The 21,905-nt window shown below is 39.6% G+C and overlaps 1 protein-coding gene across 4 annotated transcripts in view; it reads left to right on the forward strand.

Annotated features, from left to right (window-relative positions):
* Nucleotides 1–21,905, forward strand: part of METAP1D (methionyl aminopeptidase type 1D, mitochondrial) — a 123,167-nt gene that overhangs the window by 76,583 nt on the left and 24,679 nt on the right. For all 4 annotated transcript variants that reach the window (XM_069982921.1, XM_069982923.1, XM_069982920.1 and 1 more), the window contains one exon: nucleotides 10,012–10,175. In XM_069982921.1, the coding sequence (XP_069839022.1) occupies nucleotides 10,012–10,175 (164 nt within the window). The remainder of the gene's footprint in view (nucleotides 1–10,011; nucleotides 10,176–21,905) is intronic.

The following is a 21,905-nucleotide window of genomic DNA, read 5'->3' on the forward strand; positions in this document are numbered from 1 at the left end:
GATCAATGGAAGTGCATTGGTGTATGGAAGTGGCTGCATCTACGGACATTAGCCGTAATTAGTCTGATCTTTCTATACTGTCTACTGTGGCTGATTTTTTCCTTCCTTATACACATCTGGCTCTGTTTCATCCCCCGCAGTTCTAGCCGATGACATAGAGATTGCACAAAGCATGCTTGAAAAGGGGCCTCTTATGTCATTGACTGGGAGAGGTCAAGAGACGAGACTACCTAGTGCACCACAAAATAAAATAGTTAAGAAAGATGGATTAGAGATTTTGGCAGGACCATTGAGTTATGTTTCTTTAGGCTAAGCCATGATTGCCTTGGTTTAGAGTATGGCCTGTGAGTTGAATGGGATATTTCAGGCATCGGAAGCGATTTTGCCTTTGGTTTGATTAACAAACTTTGCCTTTGGCTACATTAACTCTGAAGGCCAGCCTATGCAAACAAAGCTTCCTTATATCAGCGCAATGGGAAGACAGTCCAAGATGTTTCCACATGTGTTGCTCCGGTTGGCTCTTTGCTTCTCCGAGTTAAAGCTCACCCTTAAGACTTGATTTATGATCTCCAAATGGCTTTTAAACAACTGGATGTTTTGTCTGGCTTTAGATTGATATTAGTCTGTTTTCTGATATGGCCGCGTTATTGCCTACATTGATCTTTCTTTAAGGACATTTGCTTTACTTGACCGGCCATGTGCATACATTAAATTTCAATTATGTTTATAATTTATCCGTCTTGTACGAGTCACTTTAAAGAACGTATAAATCAACTCTGTAATTCCAGATTGGAAGTCATAGATTTGTTGTGAAAATCAACAACGTAGAAATAAATCTTTACCGCTGCAGTAAATACAATATGTAAAAGTTGTATGTGTATATATATATATATATATATATATATATATATATATATATATATATATATATATTGTAGAGAGAAGAGAGGAATTAGCTTGAGATGGAGAGAAATGTAAAATGGTTAAAGTCATTTCAAGGTAAGAGGGTAATGACGTTATAAGAACAAAAGTATATTAAAGGGGTACTTTAAGAAATTAAAATTGACTGCTGTCAGAAAGTTGTACCGATTTGTAAATTCTATTTAAAAATCTCAAATCTTCCAGCACTTCTCAGCTACTGTATGCCCTGCAGGACGTGGTGTATTCTTTCCAGTCTGACACAGTGCTCTCTGCTGCCACCTCTGTCCGTGACAGAAACTGTACAGAGCAGGAGAGGTTTTCTATGGGCATTTACTACTGGACAGTTCCTTTCACGGTAGAGCCTTGTGTCAGACTGGCAAGAATATATCACTTCCTGCAGGACATACAGTAGCCAAGAAGTACTGGAAGACTTTTTAAATAGAATTAATTTATTAATCTGTATAACTTTCTGACAGCAGTTTATTCAAAAACTAATTATTTCCACCAGAGTACCCCTTTAAGGAACACAGACTAAGGCTGGGTTCACACTACGTATATTTGAGGCTGTATTTTTGAGGCTATATAGCAACCAAAACAAGAAGTGGATTGAAAACACAGAAAGGCTATGTTCACATAATGTTGTAATTGAGTGGATGGCCGTCATTTAATGGCAAATATTTGCTGTTATTTTAAAAAAACGGCTGTTATATTGCAATAATGGCCGTTATTTACCGTTATATGACGGCCATCCACTCAATTTCAACATTGTGTGAACAGAGCCTTTCTGTGTTTTCAATCCACTCCTGGTTTTGGTTGCTATGAGGACCTGACATGAGGACCAAATACTGCCTGAAATGTACGTAGTGTGAACATAGCCTAAAGATGTTGCATGGAGCCTGTTATGCACTACATTGAGGCTGTTTGCCAGTGTATACAGAGGTATCCTCCACAAGGTGCAATGTTTGTATAAAAGAATACCTACAGACTTTGAAAGTCAAGCAGACGCAAATGAGAACCGATCACCGAGTTCAGAGCTCATTTTCTGCACCTTCACACAGCATGACCTTGTATTGTTTGTGGAGCCCTTGAAACTGACAGCACAGATATGTATATATGTGCTGACAATTTCCATTCAGGTCTCCAGTCATCTGACCCCGCCTCCTCTGTCAATCATTCTGGAGGAGGTGGGGCCTGAAGATACAGCAGTGGCGGGAGGACTGGAGACCCACATTCCGGATCACAAGCAGGGTGGCTGGTAAGTATAGACTTCTGCTTGTGTTCTGGAAACTGACAGCTCAGATATATGTACATCTGTGCTGTCAGTTTCCTTTTCGGCCCCACGTTACCCTGTTTACACAGGAAGATGTGCGGCCCACAACAATAACATTTAAAGCCTGCTCTAAAGACCTGATCAGTCGAGGCCTCCTCTGATCGCTGTTACTTTTATAAGGGCCGATTAAAATAAAAATAACAGCAGTGAACACCAGAACAAGAATGTAACAGCAGTAGCTAGGCAAAATAGCATTTTTTTTATGATGCATATCAAAAGATATAAATTCATAGGACACCCCCTTAAGGCCAAACATTAAAGCGGCTCTGTACCCACAATCTGACCCCCCAAAACCACTTGTACCTTCGGATAGCTGCTTTTAATCCAAGATCTGTCCTGGAGTCCGTTCGGCAGGTGATGCAGTTATTGTCATAAAAAATTACTTTTAAAATTGCATCCCCGTGCCCTATGGCCGTGTCTGTGCACTAACTTTGCACCACCCCTCTGTCCCTCCTCTCCACTCTCTTCATCATTAGGAATGCCACTGGAACAATTACTCCTGTTTGAACATTGCACAGGTGTCCTAATGATCCAGCCCATGTGCTGGGCTGCCACAGCCGAGGAACAGGAGGCAATCTGCCTGGAGCACTCCTAATGATGAAGAGGGTGGAGAGGAGGGACAGAGGGGTGGTGCAAAGTTAGGGCACAGATACGCCCGTCGCTTTAAATGTTAATGAAGCCTGATCTTTTGGATGGTCACTTGTATATTCTGAGAATACTTCTGTGTTTATCCGAAAATAAGGCCTAGTGTCATTTTGCAGGCTTTTTGAAGTAGGATTGAACTATAAGCTCTACTCCAAAAATGAGGCCTAGTTAAAGTCAGCTGACCAAATCCCTGACAATAAGTGGCTGGGGGAGATGTATACAGTATTGGGGAATAACTATGGAGGGAGAAGGGAGGTATACAGTATGTAGGGGCCTTACTGCAGAGGGGATGTACACAACAGTATGGAGGCCTAACTACAGAGGGACTTAGAGACCAGGAGCCTAACAACAGTGAGACATACAGTATGACTGCTAGCTACTGCATAGAGTAGAGCTAGAGTGTAGGGGCATACTGTGTTTATCCGAAAAAAAGACCTACACTCAGAGCCGGCTACAGATTTTTGCGGGTCCTCATGCAACAGAGCCTTAGCAGGCCCCTCATCCATGCACTATGCACCCATCATCCACACACTATGCACAATCACTTGAGTCACCACTAGCATACAGAAAATATGCATTATTGTCATTGACACTGACGGACACAGACACTGACTGACCGACTGATACAGACACTGACTGACACTGACAAACTCAGACACTAACACACAGCACTTACAGCTCAGTCTTCTCCCTCTTTCTCTCTGTCCGACTGATCTCCACACTGTATGACCTTCAGGTCATGTGATTAGGTCCTTCACCCCTTTTCCCTCTCTGTGCAGGTCCTGCTCCTTCTCCTGTGTCTTCTGATGTTTAACCCGCTCACCCTGCATTACAGTGAGCCGGCTGAACATTAGAGCCCTGGGGCCCCCTCCCTCTCTGGGTCCCTAGAGGGCCTGTTGGCCCCGCACTTGCCCAGGTAAGCCCTGTGCTGCAACCAGCCCTGCCTACACAAAAAATAAGCCGTAGTCCTTTTTCTGAGGGAAAAAAATATTATATAAGACCCTGTCTTATTTTTAGAAAAATACAGCAGCTTATTTGTTATGTACACCTTGATCTTCAGCATAGTTTACCTATTTGTTGTGTTGCTGCACAATTTAAAGAGAATACTACACTATCAGCATTTATGATGTAATTCAAAAATACATTGACAGTTATTGACAGATGGCTGAATACAAGATTTAATGAGTTTTTCACCACTTTGATGACATTTTTATTGGCTTCTATAACATCTGAACAATGCAATAAGTTTATCAGCCCATAAAACCTTCCTCGATATTTTTCAGAACCATTGTTGATTGTTCAAAGTGGAAAGATAGGGAAAACTGTAAATCCTTTGAGAACTAAAGCAAGATTGGATGCTGTTTTTTTTTCCGGTGGTCTACTTGTTAGCCCTCTTTTATTATAGTTAATTTTTAAAACTTTTTAGAAACTTATTTAACATCAGCTTGATTGCCTAGTTGAAATAAACGGATTCTGACAAAAACATGTTAAAGGGAAAGTGTCATCAGAAAATGACTTTTAAGTTAAATGTTTTTATGTTAAACATTTTTAAAACATTTTTGGTGACATTTTTTCTAATCTTCCATTTAAACAAAAATTTTCTAATTTTCAGTTCTATTCAAATAATCCTGATATCTTGCAGTTTTCCTTCTCACCACTGGGGCTAAAACTAAGCTGAGACTTTTTGTTATATCTGTGGTGAGGGGGCTGCTGTAAAGTGATCTGTACAGCATTGCAGCGACATGTGACCCCAGTTGAGACTATAGCAGATCCCTGAGGAATGACCTCCTCAGAGCATGCTCAGTAATGTTTTGCATTCATCTCAAGGGGACAGAGTCTGTCTTTTGGTGTCTATGTCCATGAGGCTTGCTGCAAAGCATGTCACTAAATGCTGTTAAGAACAGCCCAGGCAGATGGCAACCCCCATAACAATAAACAAAAAGTGAAAAAAAATAAATAGTGTCAGAAAATAGAGAGAGATTGGAATAAAAGAACCATTTTTAGTTTCCGACTCTAATCAGTAAAATAAAATTTAGGTGTCACATTCCCTTTAAATAAAGGGCAATAGACTCGCCTTACTGTAACTCAGAAGCCTGATTAAAAACCTATGGATCCTTCTGATTGTAGTGGGGTTTCTGCAAGCCAGTTTACATGCAACAGAGCATTTCTGTTGCACTTCATGTGTAATACATCTTAACAACGAAAAGGGGGGGGGGGGGGTGATGCTTGGATCCATAACCATGTAAGCCTTTTCTGTGTATACCATGCTTATAGGAGCCACCATGTTGCCCTGCCAGGTCCCTGTCAGTGTGGTCTACTGCTCAAAATATCAAAGTAATATCCCTAACCAGAAAGACAAGGGTGCCCATAGCGGACACAGGTTTCCGTTTATCCAATGTTCCATGAATGTTTCACTCACTTATGTGGATTTAACATAAACCTTTTAATAAACAAAAACAATAGAACAAAAAGAATTTTGGGACAACGGGTTTCAAAGTTTAATTGCCTTCTTCATCACCTTACTGAAAGAGATGTCCGTAAGGTGTAAAAGTAGAAAACTCTGACCATGTAATAACACTGCTGTAAGTGCTGTAAGATCTCTGCATTGTATTGTTTCTCCGATACTGGACAGTGTCAGGGCGTATAGGAACACACCCCACTGGCAAAGCGAATGGTAACACACAGTTGTCAGTTTATTGATATATCCAGAAGGAGCCAAACACTAGATTGAATTAATATATCATGGGAAAAAATATTTACTAAAAACAGACTTAGGACTAAGGCCTGCCCTGTAATCTATGGCCAAATACACGTGTGTACAGGGTCATGCAGGGACCAGGTGACTTGGTGTTAGCTTCTATACATAGTGGTAGGTTACTAAAGCTTCTCTCATCATGTGTTTTTGTTACATTGTTTTATTGCCTTTTATTGCCCCCAAAAGGGCCTGAAAGAAGAAATTACTGTTTTGATAGTTATAGTTCTTATCAAGATGATATGTTACAATAATTTGCAAATGTTTGTAAAAAATACTCTCCCCGCCTCCCCCTCTCTTCTCTGCAGTGACTGACAGGTTGCCGTGTATATATGCATACACAGCAGCTTGTCAGTCACCGCCCTAAGAGAGGGGTGGAGGGAACGCTCTCTTCATGGACATGCCGGATTCAGGAATTAGGAGTCTGACGTATTCTTTCATGGCTCCTCTTTGCCAAACTGTGCAGTATTCTTTGTGTTGTTTTGGCTACTAGGACTATGGATTATGGAGTAATAATATTATGGCTGCATATTAAAGGGGTTATCTTACCTGTTCTGCACCCCGATACTCCCTTCTGCCCTTTGCATATCTTCAGAGATGGCAGGGAGCCTGTGCCAGTTGCAATCAAAGGTTGTGTGTCGTCTTAAAGCCTGGACAACACCTTTAAGCTGACAGATCTCCCTGTTATCCAGAGAGCAGAAAAGACCCTACCTCTTCTGCCCTCCAGTGCTTCTCTTCTTCTCTCTGTCTTTGATGATAATTTACAAGATGAGAGGGTGCATATTGTGGGTGATGCTCAATGGCTACTGGATGTTACCCGTGTTGCAGCAACATTGGGCAGCTATTGGACATTTTACCTACATGCAATGCTCATCTCCCCCCCCCCCCCCCCCCCCCCCCCCGTCTTGTAAATAATCATCAGAAGTTATCATCTGAGTCATATAAAGGGAGAGAGTGCAGCACCGGAGAGCAGAAGAGGTAGGACCTTTTCTGTTCTCAGAATAGTCCCTTTATGCTCTATCATTGTATACTAAAAAGCAACTTTTAAGCCATTTCTTTAAAACTTTCACCATTTTCAATACCTGTGGTTGCTGTAAGTGAATAAAACATGTTGAGAATGGAGATTATACAGACCTTATACTTCTCACAGGTGAGTTTTTGCAAGAGAATCAGTGTAGGCAATTCTTTATACGGAAAGCAGAAGAGTCCAGACATTTTACTGATACAATCTGAGAGATTGATACCACTGGACTGTATGTATCTTTACTATAGCTGAAGGCTATTTCTTTTATTTCTTCCATACACATAACCACTTAGCCGAGCGTTTATGTGCTGTAAATGATGAGACCACTCTGGTGCTGCCTCCATACACATTAGACAGGCGGCTAGTCATGCTTGAGTCAGCGAGTTTGGCCGACTTTTATCTAGTATGTACAAAGTTTTTGGATTTTCCGTTTTACTGAAAGCATGGTTTTTGACAGTGGGGAAGAAACACAAATATCATTTCAGAAGTTTTCATCATACAATACGCAAGATTAATTTACATGAAACTTTAAAACACCTTAAAAAATGGTGCACACTATAAAGATTACGTATATTTATGTATGTTCAGAAATTAGTGTTATTTTTACCTTAATGGGATTATCCAGGTTCAGGAAAAACATGGCCGCTTTCTTCCAGAGACAGCACCACTCTTGTCTCCAGTTTGGCTGTGGTTTTGCAATAGAGCTCCATTCACTTCAACGGAACTGCAAAACCCCACCCAAATTGGAGACGAGTGGTGCTGCTGTTGGAAGAAAGGGGCCATGCTTTTTTAAGGCCTTTAATGCTACTTTCACATTGGGTTTTCGTTTGTAATAGGCCCGGTTATGCACTGTAGTTCTATCATCTCACTGAATCACCATCACTGAGTTCTCCACCCTAGTCGTCATTTCAAACAATATAATCTAGAGTTCTTTAAACTCTAACCTTCGGTTAGCAGTTTTTAATCCAAGATCTGTCCTGGGGTCCGTTCGGCAGGTGATGCAGTTATTGCCCTAAAAAACGACGTTTAAACTTGCAGCCCTGTGCCCAAAGGTTGGGGCTTAGATTGTGTATGCATTAGGCTGGCTCACCCTCTCTGTCCCTCCTCATCATTAGGAATGCTCCAGGCAGATTGTCTCCTATTCCTCAGCTGTGTGAGGACGGTATATGGGCTGGTTCGTTAAGGCACCTGTGCAATGTTCAGACAGGGGGAAAAGTTCCAGTGGCATTCCTAATGAGGAAGAGGGTGGGGAGGAGGGACGGAGGGGTGGTGCAAAATTAAGGCACAGATACTCCCCTTGGGCACGGGGCTGCAAGTTTAAAAGTTGTTTTAGGACAATAACTACATCACCTGCCGAACGGACCCCAGGACAGATCTTGGATTTAAAGCAGCTATCCGAAGGTACAAGTGGTTTTTGTGGGATAAATTGTGGGTACGGAGTCGCTTTAAAAATTAGTTGAATTACTCTATATGAGGAGTAGTAAGGCCCTGTCCCCACTTGTCTAGGGGGGGGGACAATTAAAAAAATCAATTCTAAATCAGCTTTAACTAGAGATGAGTGAACTTGGCGAAAGTACAGACTCACACAAACCCGAACAATCAGCATTTCAATCCTGCTGCCTGGAGAAGGTGAATGCAGCCCGAGGACTGCTGGGACAAACATGGCTGTATCTATGTTTTCCAGGCAGTCCTCGAGCTGCATTTACCTTCTCCAGGCAGCAGGATTGAAATGCTGATCGTTTGGGTTTGGGTGATCCTGTACTTTCGCCAAATTCCCCCTAATCTCTAGTTATAAACAATTATATCTGCTTTTTTTGTGGGAAAATCCCCCCTCAGGTACACCAGGTTTTACATTATCCAAAACGGAACACACAATAGACTGACATTTCCTGTTTTCTGCAGCTTGATTTTCAACTTTGCTTAGACTGCATCTCTATGGAGTTGTATGCCAGGTAGACCTGCAGATGGTATTCGATGAACACTTTAGTTATTATTAAAGGGTTATCCTGGCTAGCTGCATAAAAATACTGAACAATTAAGGGTAAATGAGAAAAAAGTTATATAATATAGAGAGAGAGAGTTTTATATATATATGTAGATAGATAGATAAAGAAAGAGAGAGATAAAGAAAGAGAGAGAGAGAGAGATGAGTTGGATTCACATGGACGTTTTACACTATGGACTATAGAGTTTGGACACACATATGGCCGATTAATCAGTTGATGGACACTTACCATCACTAATTTCTATTGGTGTCTTAATTACTGCACCTGTAGTTAAAGAAACACTGATTTTCACTTACTTGCACTTGGACTATTGATGAAACTTTGTGATGCTTTGATGTCTTGCACTTTATTTTTTGCCATGATGGAAGTTTTCACAGTTTATTGAAGATGTTTGGAGTGCCGTAGATTATCTTTCTACTAGCTGTTCTAGGTTGGAACTGTCTTTGCTGGCATCTACTTTAAGGTTGGACTGTGTTGTGCTGCTTATAGCCTATGACTAATAGATATAGATATATCTATATCTATCTGTGTGTGAGCTTTCACTATAGGAAACCACGGGGGTTGCAGTAGTCCTCTAGCCACATAATTACTCCCTAACTTGAAAATTATCCATTTTTATGGTCCCGTTTACAAAAATAGGATCACAGTTTTTTCCGCCCTCCGCCATTATAACTGTGATGACAACAACTAGAGAAAGAACACAACATCAGTGTAGCCGTCTGCCGATTGTTTTTTTTCATATAGGGCACAGGTGCCAAACTCGCGGCCTTCTAGCTGTTGGAAAACTGTCCAGGCACAATGGGAATTGTAGTTTTGCAACAGCTGGCCGTGAGCTTGACACCCCTGTTTTAGGGTAATAATTCCTTGGGATCCCCATCATTACTGCCAAAAAGCCTTAATTGACATGTTGCCTACAATCATAGAAGTTATTAGAAAATAATACTTATAATTGACAGCTTTTATAATGTTACCTTGGTTTACCGCAGGATTTGTCTACTCTAACCCTATAACTAGGGAAAGCATGTACAGATTTGCCCTATTTGCATTGCTAGGTATAGACATAATAGCGAGCACAAAGAAGCGTGTCATGTCTGCAGTAGGATTGTCATGGAATTTAAGGGTGAAGGTGATTATGTTGTTGGGGGGGGGGGGTTGTTGGAAGACTTAAATGCACCGACCCAGCTGCAAGCTTTTATTCTAATGATTTTAGGATGGCCTTGCTATTTATAACATTGAGATGGGAACCCTATAAGCCAGAATAGCCACTTTGTTTTATTAGGACGTTGTTATTATTATTTACAGAGTAACATTTTCACATCTCTGGTTCCATTAGGTGTATAGTGGCGGATACCATGGGGACACCTCTGAAACCTTTCTGGTTGGAAACGTGGATGAAAATGGGCAGAAGTTAGTAAAGACCGCCAGGAGATGCAGAGATGAAGCAATAGCAGCCTGCAAGCCAGGAGCTCCCTTCTCTGTAATCGGAAACACAATCAGGTGACCAGCAGAATGTAGTGACAAGCGACGGGAAGGCTGGCAAGTGGGACAGAGGTTATTGGTAGTCTGGTAGAAAGCTGATGACATGTTTTATGATTCAAAACCATCATTTGACTGATACCAGTGTGTGAGCGGCTGCACTGTACTGCTGTGCTTTGGGCAAGGAAAGATTTTTGTAAAAGTGAATTACCTGTGGGTCAGTAAAGATAACTGCATAAAGAGACAAAGATGTGTATAAAATAACTGACTAAGAATTCAGACTCCAGCAAAAACACCCCAAAACATAAAAAAAATAGCACTAGCGTAACGTTAGTGAGTCGGCACAAGCCATACGCAGTAATAACCGTATAAACATATATTACTGCTCAGACCTAAAATACATCTAAATACATCATGTAAAAGATTTAAAAACATCAGTCTATTAAGGGGGGCACATTTTTTTTTTTATAATTTATAAAAATAGCACCCCATTGGGGTAACATGGTATCAGTACTAAATACAACACACCAGCTGGATAAGAGCAGCCGTAGATATTTTATTGTTTTTTTTTTCTGACACATTAAATAAAAAACTTATGTCATATACGTATTAAAAAAATGTTTTTACATTTTTAGGCTATGTTCACAAAATGTTTTTTTTGGGGGCAAAAATAACATCCGTATTTGATAATTATGGTCGTAAATGATTATCATGATCCTAATTTACGGCCCTGTTTTTATGTCAAAAAAACATTGTGTAACATAGCCTCAGTATTATAGATCGATTGATATATATCCTACAATAAAGCAAGATATTTTTTTTTATTCCTTATACTCTGGATTCTTATTTTTCTCTCTTTCTCCGTACAATGAGCCCTTGCACAATTAACACATATTTCGAAGCCCAGCTCTTCCTATGGCACTTGGGTAAAAAATAAAAAAAAAGTATCATTTATATGTATTTATTGCTATAGAAATGTTGTAACTGATTCTGAATCTAACTTTAGCAAAAACCTCTTTGGGTTATATCTCCGAAGCTTTTATTGTAGACTTTGCACAAAATTGTGTTTTTGACAGTTTTAAATTATAGGCTAACTATCATCTGGAGGAAGAAAAAAAAAAAAAGGATAGTGTCTTTTTCTTCTTTTATAGGAAATGTTGAATCAGACCCCTACTGGGAAGAGAAATTTAATGCATATCTCACTATCTTACTATCCATGAATATAATGGAATGGAATTCAGAATGCGGTTTTATTTTTGCAAAAGGGATGAGTCGATAGGTGCACCTCGTATTTTCGAACACCTAGGGTTCAAACAAATTTGCTGGTGGCGTTCTTGCATTTTAACAAAATGTATTCTTATGTGGAAAAGGGCCATAGAGTACGAAATTCTTATTCAGGCATTGTATGGAGCTCTGCATTCATAGCTGTGTCTAAAGGGCATGTCAGCCTTTGATTCTTTCTGAGAGGTAATTATCCTTTTCCTGTCACGGAACAACAAATGATAGCTAACTACACAGGCACATTTGCGGTAGTCACATTCATCAACTGCAGAAAAAAATTCAATTTAATTGTGCAACCCAGCTGCACATGAGCCTTTCAGCATATCTGTTGTTCCCTCTTTCTTCCTATTCCTCCTTTTTTTTACTTTTTTCCATGATTATTATTATTTTTTTTTTTTCATTTTGTCTATTCCTCCTTTTTTTTACTCTGCACTTTCTTGTAAAAGTAATTTTCTCTTATGGCTTTTTTTTTTTTTTTTTTTTCCTTTTTTTTTTCTCTTCCCCCCATTGAAGGATATGAATGTAGAAAATTATCACAATTACTCATATAATTGAGCCTCTTTGTAGCAAGTGCAACTCCTGTAGCCTTTCTCCTTCATGAAAATGGTTTCATTATAGGGTTTTTTCATATTCCCTGACACCATCTACACAGAGGAACAGGCGCACAGATGAGATGTTCTCGGAACAGCGCAGATCAGTAAGGTCACAGTAGGAATAATTAGCTCTGCTATGGAAAGAGCTTGTAGGCCTTTTACCGCTACATAAATGTACTGTCCGTGGCTTTTAGTCACAGAAAAAACTTACTAACAAATGGAACTCCCGCCTACTACTTTGAAAAAAAAATTTGTATCAACACTACAATTTTCTATCATTAAGACTAATAACACAGAGCCTGCTATACATCAAGAGGAATAAAAAGAAAAATCTCACATTCAAGTGGCGGCTGGGTGCTGACCTTTGTTCCCTTTTTTTTGTATGTGTGTGTACGACTTGACAAAAAAAAAAGGGACCCACACACTGCGCCAACACCCAGGTGAATAGGAGCTGCTAAAGCCCTATTCTTTTTTTTCTTTTTCTTTTTTTTTTTTTTTTTTTCCTGTTCCCTGATAAGTCTCTGTATAGGGAAATAAATTTTGCATATCCACTGCATTAATGAAACCTGTTAACAGAAATAAATAAAACATCATTAAAAAAAGAGAAAGCATTAGTAACGTAATTGAAGATGACATTGGGTCCCTCATATGAGAGTGCGGTGAATTTGCTTTTATAGTCTAAATATTAATGGGGGTAAAAAAAAAAAATAGAAAAATAGCGCAGCACCGAAAACAACTGTATCCAAACTGGTTCTCATTTAAATTTCAGCAGACGGGTGCCATTTGTTTTGTGTCATTGTCTGGCATGCTTAAATGGTAATTGGTCCTCTTTTTATATTCTGATCGCTTCTGATGAATATTCTGATACCATAACTCAGCAATCTCTGTAATGTATTCCGTATCTGAGGAAAGAAGGGAAAAAAACACACAAAACAACAAAATGGGAGCATTACATTAATATTAACCCAGTAAGCCCAAGAGATAACTAATGCATGCTTGCTTTCAACGCATAACTGATTTCCTTTTTTTAAAAAAAAAGTTCCATCATTTAAAAAAAAAAAAATAAATTTGCACGAAATTTGAGATTTTTTTTTTTTTTTTAAAACACAGAAAGCAATGCAATTAAAATATTATTGTGTCTGTTGATGGGCCTGAATTATACATTCAAATTCTTTTATTTTAAACGCTGATGAATTTTAATTTAAATGCTTAATACAGTTCTCTACGTTATTTGAAAAAAAAAAAAATGTTCAACTCAAATTTTATCTAATTAAATAAATAACAATAGTTCACGACTAGATTAGGAAAAATTCTATTTAAAAAAACCTAATAATTACAAAGAATGTAGAAATTTTTACCATTCAATTTACTCTCAACTAAAGATGACATCACTGTTCTACAAGTGCAGTTAAAGTTTGTTGATCTTAGTTAATGGCTGATTATTTGAGCATCTAAAGGGAAAGTAATATTTTTTAACACACTAACTTAGATATAGGTTTGGAAAGATCTTTTTTTTTTTTTTTTTTCCAAATTATTAACATTTTTCCCATTAGTTAATTTTAAACAATAAGCCAAACTAGAAAATAAATCATTTTATTGTCAACGTTCATAATGTAGAATGACACTTACTGTAAATTACAATTACCGAGCTTTTCACTGAACTCGAACACGCAACGCTATAAATTATCGTTCATAACAATCCGTCACGTTCGCGTTTGACAAAAGGAACACAAGATAAGTTTAACTTCATTGTGAGGAAAACAGAATGATTTATGTGCCATTTGTAAATCAAAAAAAAAAAGGTCTCTCAATGCGGTCTATGACTTCAGCAGCATTTCTTGGTGTAAAGAGACTTTCAAGAGTTTTTATAATTTCAGAGTTTTTTATTTTAATTTGATTTTGTTAATGCAATTTCCTCTTCTGCTAAGAATAAATTTAGAGTTGTATGAGTACTTAAAGCAGTAATTATATACATTTAGTTCAGCCCATGAACTTGCTGAATACAGTTACACATAGTTACATCACCAAGCATGTTTTAAAAAAAAAAAAAAAAAAACATGTTGCGTAAGTGGAATTATGTGGACTACAGCAATAGATATGACAATGCAAAAACATCTTATGGCTGAGACAGTGGTGGCAAGTCCTAAAAATAATTTTTTTTTCATGACATCGACTGAACCGCCCTTCTTTCCTCTCCAAATAACTGCCCCACCAGTGTTAAAATTTTCTATTATACTCTCTTTATGACATCAGTGTCTTCCTGAAATGCGTCATCATCTATTTGGCCATGTATTGAAACTTCCTTAGCGGATCTAGTAGAGAGACTAGAGATGAGCGAATCCGTCCAAACCTGAGGGGAAAGCATTTGAATAACAGTGGCTGAAGAAGTTGGATGCAACCCTGGGGAGTCCTGAAAAACATTGATACAGCCTATGCTTGTATCCATGTTTTCCAGGCAGCCTTGTGGTCCTTTAACACACAGCGAATATCATTCAAAAATTCCTGATTTTTAGCTCGGGGCTCGGGTTTGTAGGCTATCAAATACTTACAGCCTGGGGGGGTCAAAGTTTCCATTGGGAATGAAGAATTTGCCCCCACCTATATACCAGTAAGCACTTAGCCTGGTTCTCTCTGCTAACCGCTTCCTAGACTGTGTGTGAATGCAGTGCAGTATTTAGGTGCTTTCTATTGTCAAGACAGACACCAGGAAGATGTGAGCAGTGGGGACTGGGCACCATCAGAATGGTAGTATCAGGGGATCAAGCAGGATTTATTTATTTTTATTATTATTTTTATTCCAGCCTGGACATTTGAATACATGAATCAAAACACAGGACAACCACTTTAAAGGGGAAGTCCAGTGAAAAAAAATCTTTTAAATCAACTGGTGTCAGAAAGCGTCAGGGATTTGTAATTTACTTCCTTTAAAAAAATCTCCAGTCTTCCAGTACTTATGAGCTGTTGTATGTCCAGCAGGAAGTGGTGTATTCTCTCCAGTCTGACACAATGCTCTCTGCTGCCACCTCTGTCCATGTCAGGAACTGTGCAGAGCAAATCCCCCAAAAAATCTCTCCTGCTCTTCAGACTGGAAAGAATACACCACTTCCTGCAAGACATACAGCAGCTGATAAGTACTGGAAGATTTGATATTTTTTAATAGAAGCAAATTACAAATCTCTGCCACTTTCTGGCACCAGTTGATATAAGCACCCCTGTAAAGTCTAGCCATCATTGTAGAAAATTTATTTTGCTCTTGGGACCCTAACCAATCACTACCATTAGCAGGTAGAGAAGCATGTGGTGTTTCATTTCTCTCCCTGCTCTTTCTATATGAGTAAGAGAGTCCCATACTTACATTCTACGTTTGTCTTGGTCACCTGATACAGAGCTGGAAAATTTTATTTATAACCTTTTGTACCTTATACATTTTTTTTTTTACTTTTTGTGCAATATTATAGGAACTACCATTTAGCCTGATCTGTTTTTAACAGCATTTAGAGATGTTTTAAAGCAAGTCCCATGTACATAGCAAACAGTAGACAGGAGCTGTCCCATTGACATTTTTGGACATGCTCTGTGACCTTTGTTGGTGGCACTGCACAGGGAGGGATAGACTGAGCTGTAAACATCACCCATTGTCTTATAAATCTACTGGTGTGATCTTTTACTGTATTCCGGTCTGTGATGATAAGGAGGACACTGCTGGAAAGTGATCTGTACAATACAGAAAGTCTCAGCTTAGTTTTAGGCTTAGTGGTCAGGATGAAAACAGCAAGGTTTCATTCGCACATCAGTATATTTTTGCAGACAGTATTTTGACTCCGGAATAGTCTGTCCACAATCCACAAAATTTAATTTGTAGTGTCATCCGTATGTTCTGTATTTTTTGCGGATCCATAAAATTGAATGGTGGATGAAAGTAAGTAGAATTAAGGATCTGTGTTTTTTTATGCAACGTCTGTAAAAAAAAAAATTAAATAAAAATACGGACCCCATAGAATTATATTGATGTAGTGTAAATATTATATTTTTTTTTTCACGGATGTGCAAAAAAAAATGTGGACGTGTGAATAGGCACATAGAAACCCATGAAATATTAATTTGTCCTTTATTGTGCATCCATTATTACGGACACATTTTGCGGACGTGTGAATAAGGCCTGATATTCAGGTTTATTATATAATATAGAGAGTAAAATAGAACATTTGGCGTCACCAAAAATACTTAAATAATATTGGGTCATCGTCTGATGTCACCTTCCCCTAAAAACAACAGAAATGAGGGTCCAATGTGCCAAATTTATCCTATTGATAGAGCAGAAACTCGTCGAGGAAGTCGCAAAACATATGAGAAGAATATCCAGTAAACTGCATGACTCTATAACCTCAGCCGAGGTCACCGATCCCTTCCAAAAGTGACAACAGGCCTCAGATCACATTTGCCAAAAATAAAGTACTAGTCTGATCCTCAGGCTGTTTGTTGAGTTCTTTAGCTATAAGTGGAGTAGCACTAGTACAATTATGTACTATGTAGAGGAAATGCAGCATTCCACTGTAAGGACATAATACCGATAGTCGGAGGCGTAACTCGAAGCTTCTGAGCCCCAACGCAAAATACTTTAAGGGGTTGGCCACTTAGTAAAAAAGTTTAGTATACAGTATTAGTAAGTGTACTCGCTGTATATACTGACAGCAGCAACCTGTGTACCTCATAGAACTAAAATCAGACTTCCCTCCTCCAGGCTGTACTGCCCTGCTCCGTGCTAAGTCTGTCCTTAAGATGGCCGACATGGAGGAGCATGTGACCATGCCTCACCCCCATTGTTCACCACTGAGCCTGTATATGCCTATAGAAGACACTGGAGGCGGGACATGGTCACATGCTCCTCCAGGTCAGCCATCTTATGGACAGACTCGCCACAGAGCAGGCCAGTACAGCCTGGAGGAGGGGAGTCTGATAGTAGCTCTATGAGGTACACAGGGAGCTGCTGTCAGTATATACAGTGAGTACAGTTACCAATACTATACACTGAGCCAACCCCTTTAACAGGGTTTGCAGGTGCCATTTATAATCTGATTATATATCCATCAGACACCAGAGCTCAGTTGTTTCCTCCCTATAGCTCTACACCTGCCAGCAGTCACATTTTATGTCATTGCATAGGGAGTACATCATTAATCATCATTGACTTACCTTGCTAAAACAAATCTACATCTCAATGGTTGAAGACAATATTACATTTTAGGATTGACTCAAAGAAGGCAGATCATGCGCAAATATCTACCTGTCTGACTGAAGGAAGTGCTCTAAGGATGAATTTTCAAATATTCCTAGTGACTGAAATAACAGGAAGATGGAAACTTTAAATTGTTGTTAGTAAAGGTAGTACCAACTGGTATTGAAGGGGTTCACTTGGACTTCAGCTATTCACCTGTAAGGGTCTGACTCGTGGTAGCCCCGCTCATTGAGGGAGCCACTGCACTGTTGTAAATGCTGAAGCCTTTTCACTTTCTACCATGCATAGCTCTGTACATTGGATGGCGGCCATTCCTTATTTTGCAGCTTGACCCACTGAAGTGAATGGGACAGGCTGCAATACCGGGTATAACTTTTAAGGCTGATAATCGTTCCGTGTAATAAAAGGCAATGATCAGCCCACATGAACGATGTCGGCGGATCGTTGCAGTTGTTTGTCTTTCAACATAGTTGAAAGACAAACGACTGATACAGCAACGATCTGCTGCTGTCTCTCCGTGGAATAGGAGCAGTGGTAGCAGACCGCGGCTATATGCTATGGGCTGCCCGTACAATCTAGCAATCACCCTGGAAGCCCCACCACACCTCTCCGCGCCTGATCACTGTTGCCAACGTGTAATAGCCGCGACAGCGAGCGGGGAACAAGGAGCGAACGAGCACTGACAGCGCTCGTTTGCTCCTCATAGTCGCCGCATGTAGACTCACTCTATGGAACTGTACATGATTGGATGTGTAGACGTTGCAGCACAGGTTCTGCTGTGACTACTGAGGGGCTGCTCTGACTATTGAGAGATGGGACTCTGCTCTGACTTTTGTGGGAGGTTTGGTGAAGCATGTACTTCTGGGACTCCCAGGGGAAGAGAGGTGACTTCTTTGTAATCACTTAGGCCTCATTCACACATCTTCTGTTTGTCCGTAATTGCAGCATAGATCACTATCTCCAATTCTCCAGTGCAGTGTTTGTGGACCGCACTATGGATGTACATCTGTAGTGCTCTGCAATTCCCAATTACAGGCCACACTACGGATGTGGATATGAGGCTTTAGGGGGTGCAGAAAAGTTTGTAAATTCAGGGGGAGATTTATCAAACATGGTGTAAAGTGAAACTGGCTCAGTTGCCCCTAGCAACCAATCAGATTCCATTTTCCTAAGAGTCTGTGAGGAAAGAAAAGTGGAATCCGATTGGTTGCTAGGGGCAACTGAGCCAGTTTCACTTTACACCATGTTTGATAAATCTCCCCTACAGTGTTGAGATTGGGCACAACAGTGTTAGGCTGGGTTCACACTATGTTTTTTTCATCCATTTTTGCATTTGTGTACATCCGTTTTGATCTGTTTTTTCATTGACTTCCATTATAAAAAGGGAGCCGTTTTTTTTTTATATATAATGGAAGTCGATGGAAAAACAGATCAAAACGGATGCACACAAATTAGTGCATTAGTTGCATTCGTTTTTCCATCTGTTTTTCATCCATTTTTTGCAAAAACATAAGAAAAAGAACTGATGAAAAAAAAGGGTGAATCCAGCCTAAATGGGTCCAATGGCTATCTTTACACGTTCTTGTCTTTTGGAAGTTATATGACACTAAGTGTATCTTTGCTGTTTACTGTAGTGCAGCCTGAGCCTCATAGCCCGGAAAACTTTAACATGAATGCCCATGGTCCTGTCACCATGGGCATTCTTCCTTAAATCTCTTTTAGTAGGCCTTACCACTGAGCCCTGAGACCCCTCTCCCTCCAAAACCCTGCCATTTTCCAGGTGTTCTAATCCACTCATTTAGCTATCACACTTTTACTCTTGCCAAGGACCCTTATGGTGCATTTACACAGAACGATTATCGTTCGAATTTTCGCAATAACGATCGCATTTGAGCGATAATCATTCTGTGTAAACACAGTGAATGATCAAGCGACGAGCGAGAAATCGTTCATTTTGATCTTTCAACATGTTCTCAAATTGTCGTTGGTCATTCGCTAAAAATTCGCAAATCACTTTGTCTAAACAGTCTTTCAAAGATTCACCCTATGTGTGAGATGGGCTTAAGCGATCCTAAAAACGATTTTTCTAACAATTTATTCGTCTAAACACTGATCGTTATAAAAACCAAATTGTTGCTTCAAAATCTTTAAACAATCAATTGGGCGAATTATCGATTCGTGTAAACAGACCGTTAGATTTTCCCATGAGACCATCTTTCCTATTTTCACTTTCTGCCTAAAATATCCCACCTATGGATAGATGCTATTGAAACCAGCTATTGAATTCCCTATATTCATGGCACTATATATGGAAGCATATGCAAATATATTTATTAAAGTTTTCTTCACATTTTGGTTGCATTGTGGAGTAACAGCAGTAAATGAGTTTTCAGTAGCTGTATATATAGGTACAGCTATATCACACTACAGCAAATCTTTACTGCAAGAAGGAAGTGGATGTGACCACAAAATTGGAAGGGTATATTTTCGGAAACTAATCAGACATTAAAAAACAACGTGTTCATGCACTTGAGACTGCAAATGAGCAAATGTTTTAAATAGACCACATTAAAGGGCACGGCGTATTAGGGCTCAGCTCCTGTGCTAACAATCCATCCAGTAATGGCTCTGATCCATTAGATGAAAATAGTAACTCAGACCCAGAACACATGGAATACCTGGAATTTGTTTTCCAATTAAACTGACACACAACAAAGCAATAAAGAGAGAGAGAAAAATATTATACAGGACAGGAATGTAAATGTCCGTCCATGTATTCAAAACCACATTAATCCCTTAAGGCTCTGTGGCATATATATGCAACTTGAGCAAGGGTTCAAAGACACCTTATGGGGAAAAAAAAAAATAATAATAAAAAATGTGCGTGTAATCATACTCTCGCGTAGCTACAAATCCCAGGATCCTAGAGAACTCTGATACGATCAGTTTATCCATGATGGTGCATTGTTCTTCTGGTCAGCTTATCGCCTTAAAGGATTTATCCAGTGTTATGAATGTTTTTTTATATAATGCTGCCCTACTCTTATAAACATGTTATGCTTACCTCTCCATGCTCCCCCGATGTTCTGATATCCCCCACTGACTGTAGCCGCCACAACTTTTAGGATGGACTTGTTTCAGGAGTGACAGCCTGCTCATCCAATCAATAGCTGCGGTGCTTTCCTGTCTCAGTCAGTGATTGGCTGAGCAGGCTGTAGGCTTGGTAGATAAGGTTTGTCTGTTTGCTGATGACACAAAAGTGTGCAATAGGGTTGATATTCCTGGAGGTGTCAGTAATATGGAAAATGATTTAGCTTTGCTAGATAAGGGGTCCAAACAATGGGAATTGAAGTTTAATGTTTCCAAATGTAGGATCCTCTATTCGAGTATTATATTGGCAGTTCTGTGTTTGCAAAGACTTCAGAAGAGAAGGATCTTTTTTTTTTTTTTTTGTATGCCTGACTGTATAGCTACAGGCATAACAAGTAGGAAGAGGGAGATTGTGATCCCGCTGTATAGAGCTCTGGTGAGACCACATCTGGAATACTGTGTCCAGTTCTGGAGACCTCATCTAAAAAAGGACATTGATAAAATAGAACGGGTCCAAAGACGGACTACAAAAATGGTGGAGGGTGTCAGGCATAAACCATATTAGGAAAGACTAAAGGATTTGAATCTATATAGTCTGGAGGAAAGAAGAGAAAGGGGGGACATGATTGAAACCAAACAAAATGGCGCTGCCCAGCAGTACACATAATAGCACCTTTCCCCTCTTTGTTTCCCCTGTGAAAAGAGGAGGGAGGTGATGATGTCACAGCAGTTGAGCAGAGACTGCCCTTTTTTTTCAGCAGCCGGCTTTCAGGCTGCTTTTACCAGCAGTTTCCTGGTGGAGCTCCCCCTGGTGGTCATCACTGGGAAATATGGAAAATTAGATTGTTAATTTTTCATATTTCCTTAGATGTAAAAAAAATGAAAACCACATATAAATTAACAAAAAAAAATAACAAATTCAGTTTTAACACTTTCAAAAAATTTTTTAACTTTGCGACACATTCCCTTTAAATATGTTAAAATACTAAATGAGGTTCCGGAGGGAAATGTTTTTAGTAAAAAACAAAACTCAAGACACAGTGAGAAGTAAGTTGGGGGAAAGATCAGAAGCAACGTGAGAAAATATTACTTTACTGAAAGAGTAGTAGATGCTTGGAATAAACTTCCAGCAGATGAGGTTGGTAAAGCTACAATAATTTAAACCTGCCTGGGATAAACATGTATCTATCCTAAAATAATAAGAAGGTAAATACTAAAAGGGCAGACTAGATGGACCAGGGGAGCTTTTTCTGCCGACAACCTTCTATGTTTCTATGTCACTTTTGAAATGAGTCTGTAACAGACGTGGCGGCGGCTGCAGTCAGCTGGGGACACCAGAGAGGCTGCAGCAGGACACCGGGGGAGTGTGGAAAGGTAAGCATAAAGCCCCTATTCCACGGGTCGTTTAAAGGAGCAATATCGTTCATATTCGGCCGATATCGGCCGCTACGAACGATATTCGTCCCGTGGAATAGAGTGCAACGATCAGCCGACATCGTTCATGTCGGCTGATCGTTGCAGTCGCTTGTTTTTCAACATGTTGAAAAACAA

Source organism: Dendropsophus ebraccatus, chromosome 9, assembly GCF_027789765.1.
Source record: "Dendropsophus ebraccatus isolate aDenEbr1 chromosome 9, aDenEbr1.pat, whole genome shotgun sequence".
Lineage (NCBI taxonomy): Eukaryota > Metazoa > Chordata > Amphibia > Anura > Hylidae > Dendropsophus > Dendropsophus ebraccatus.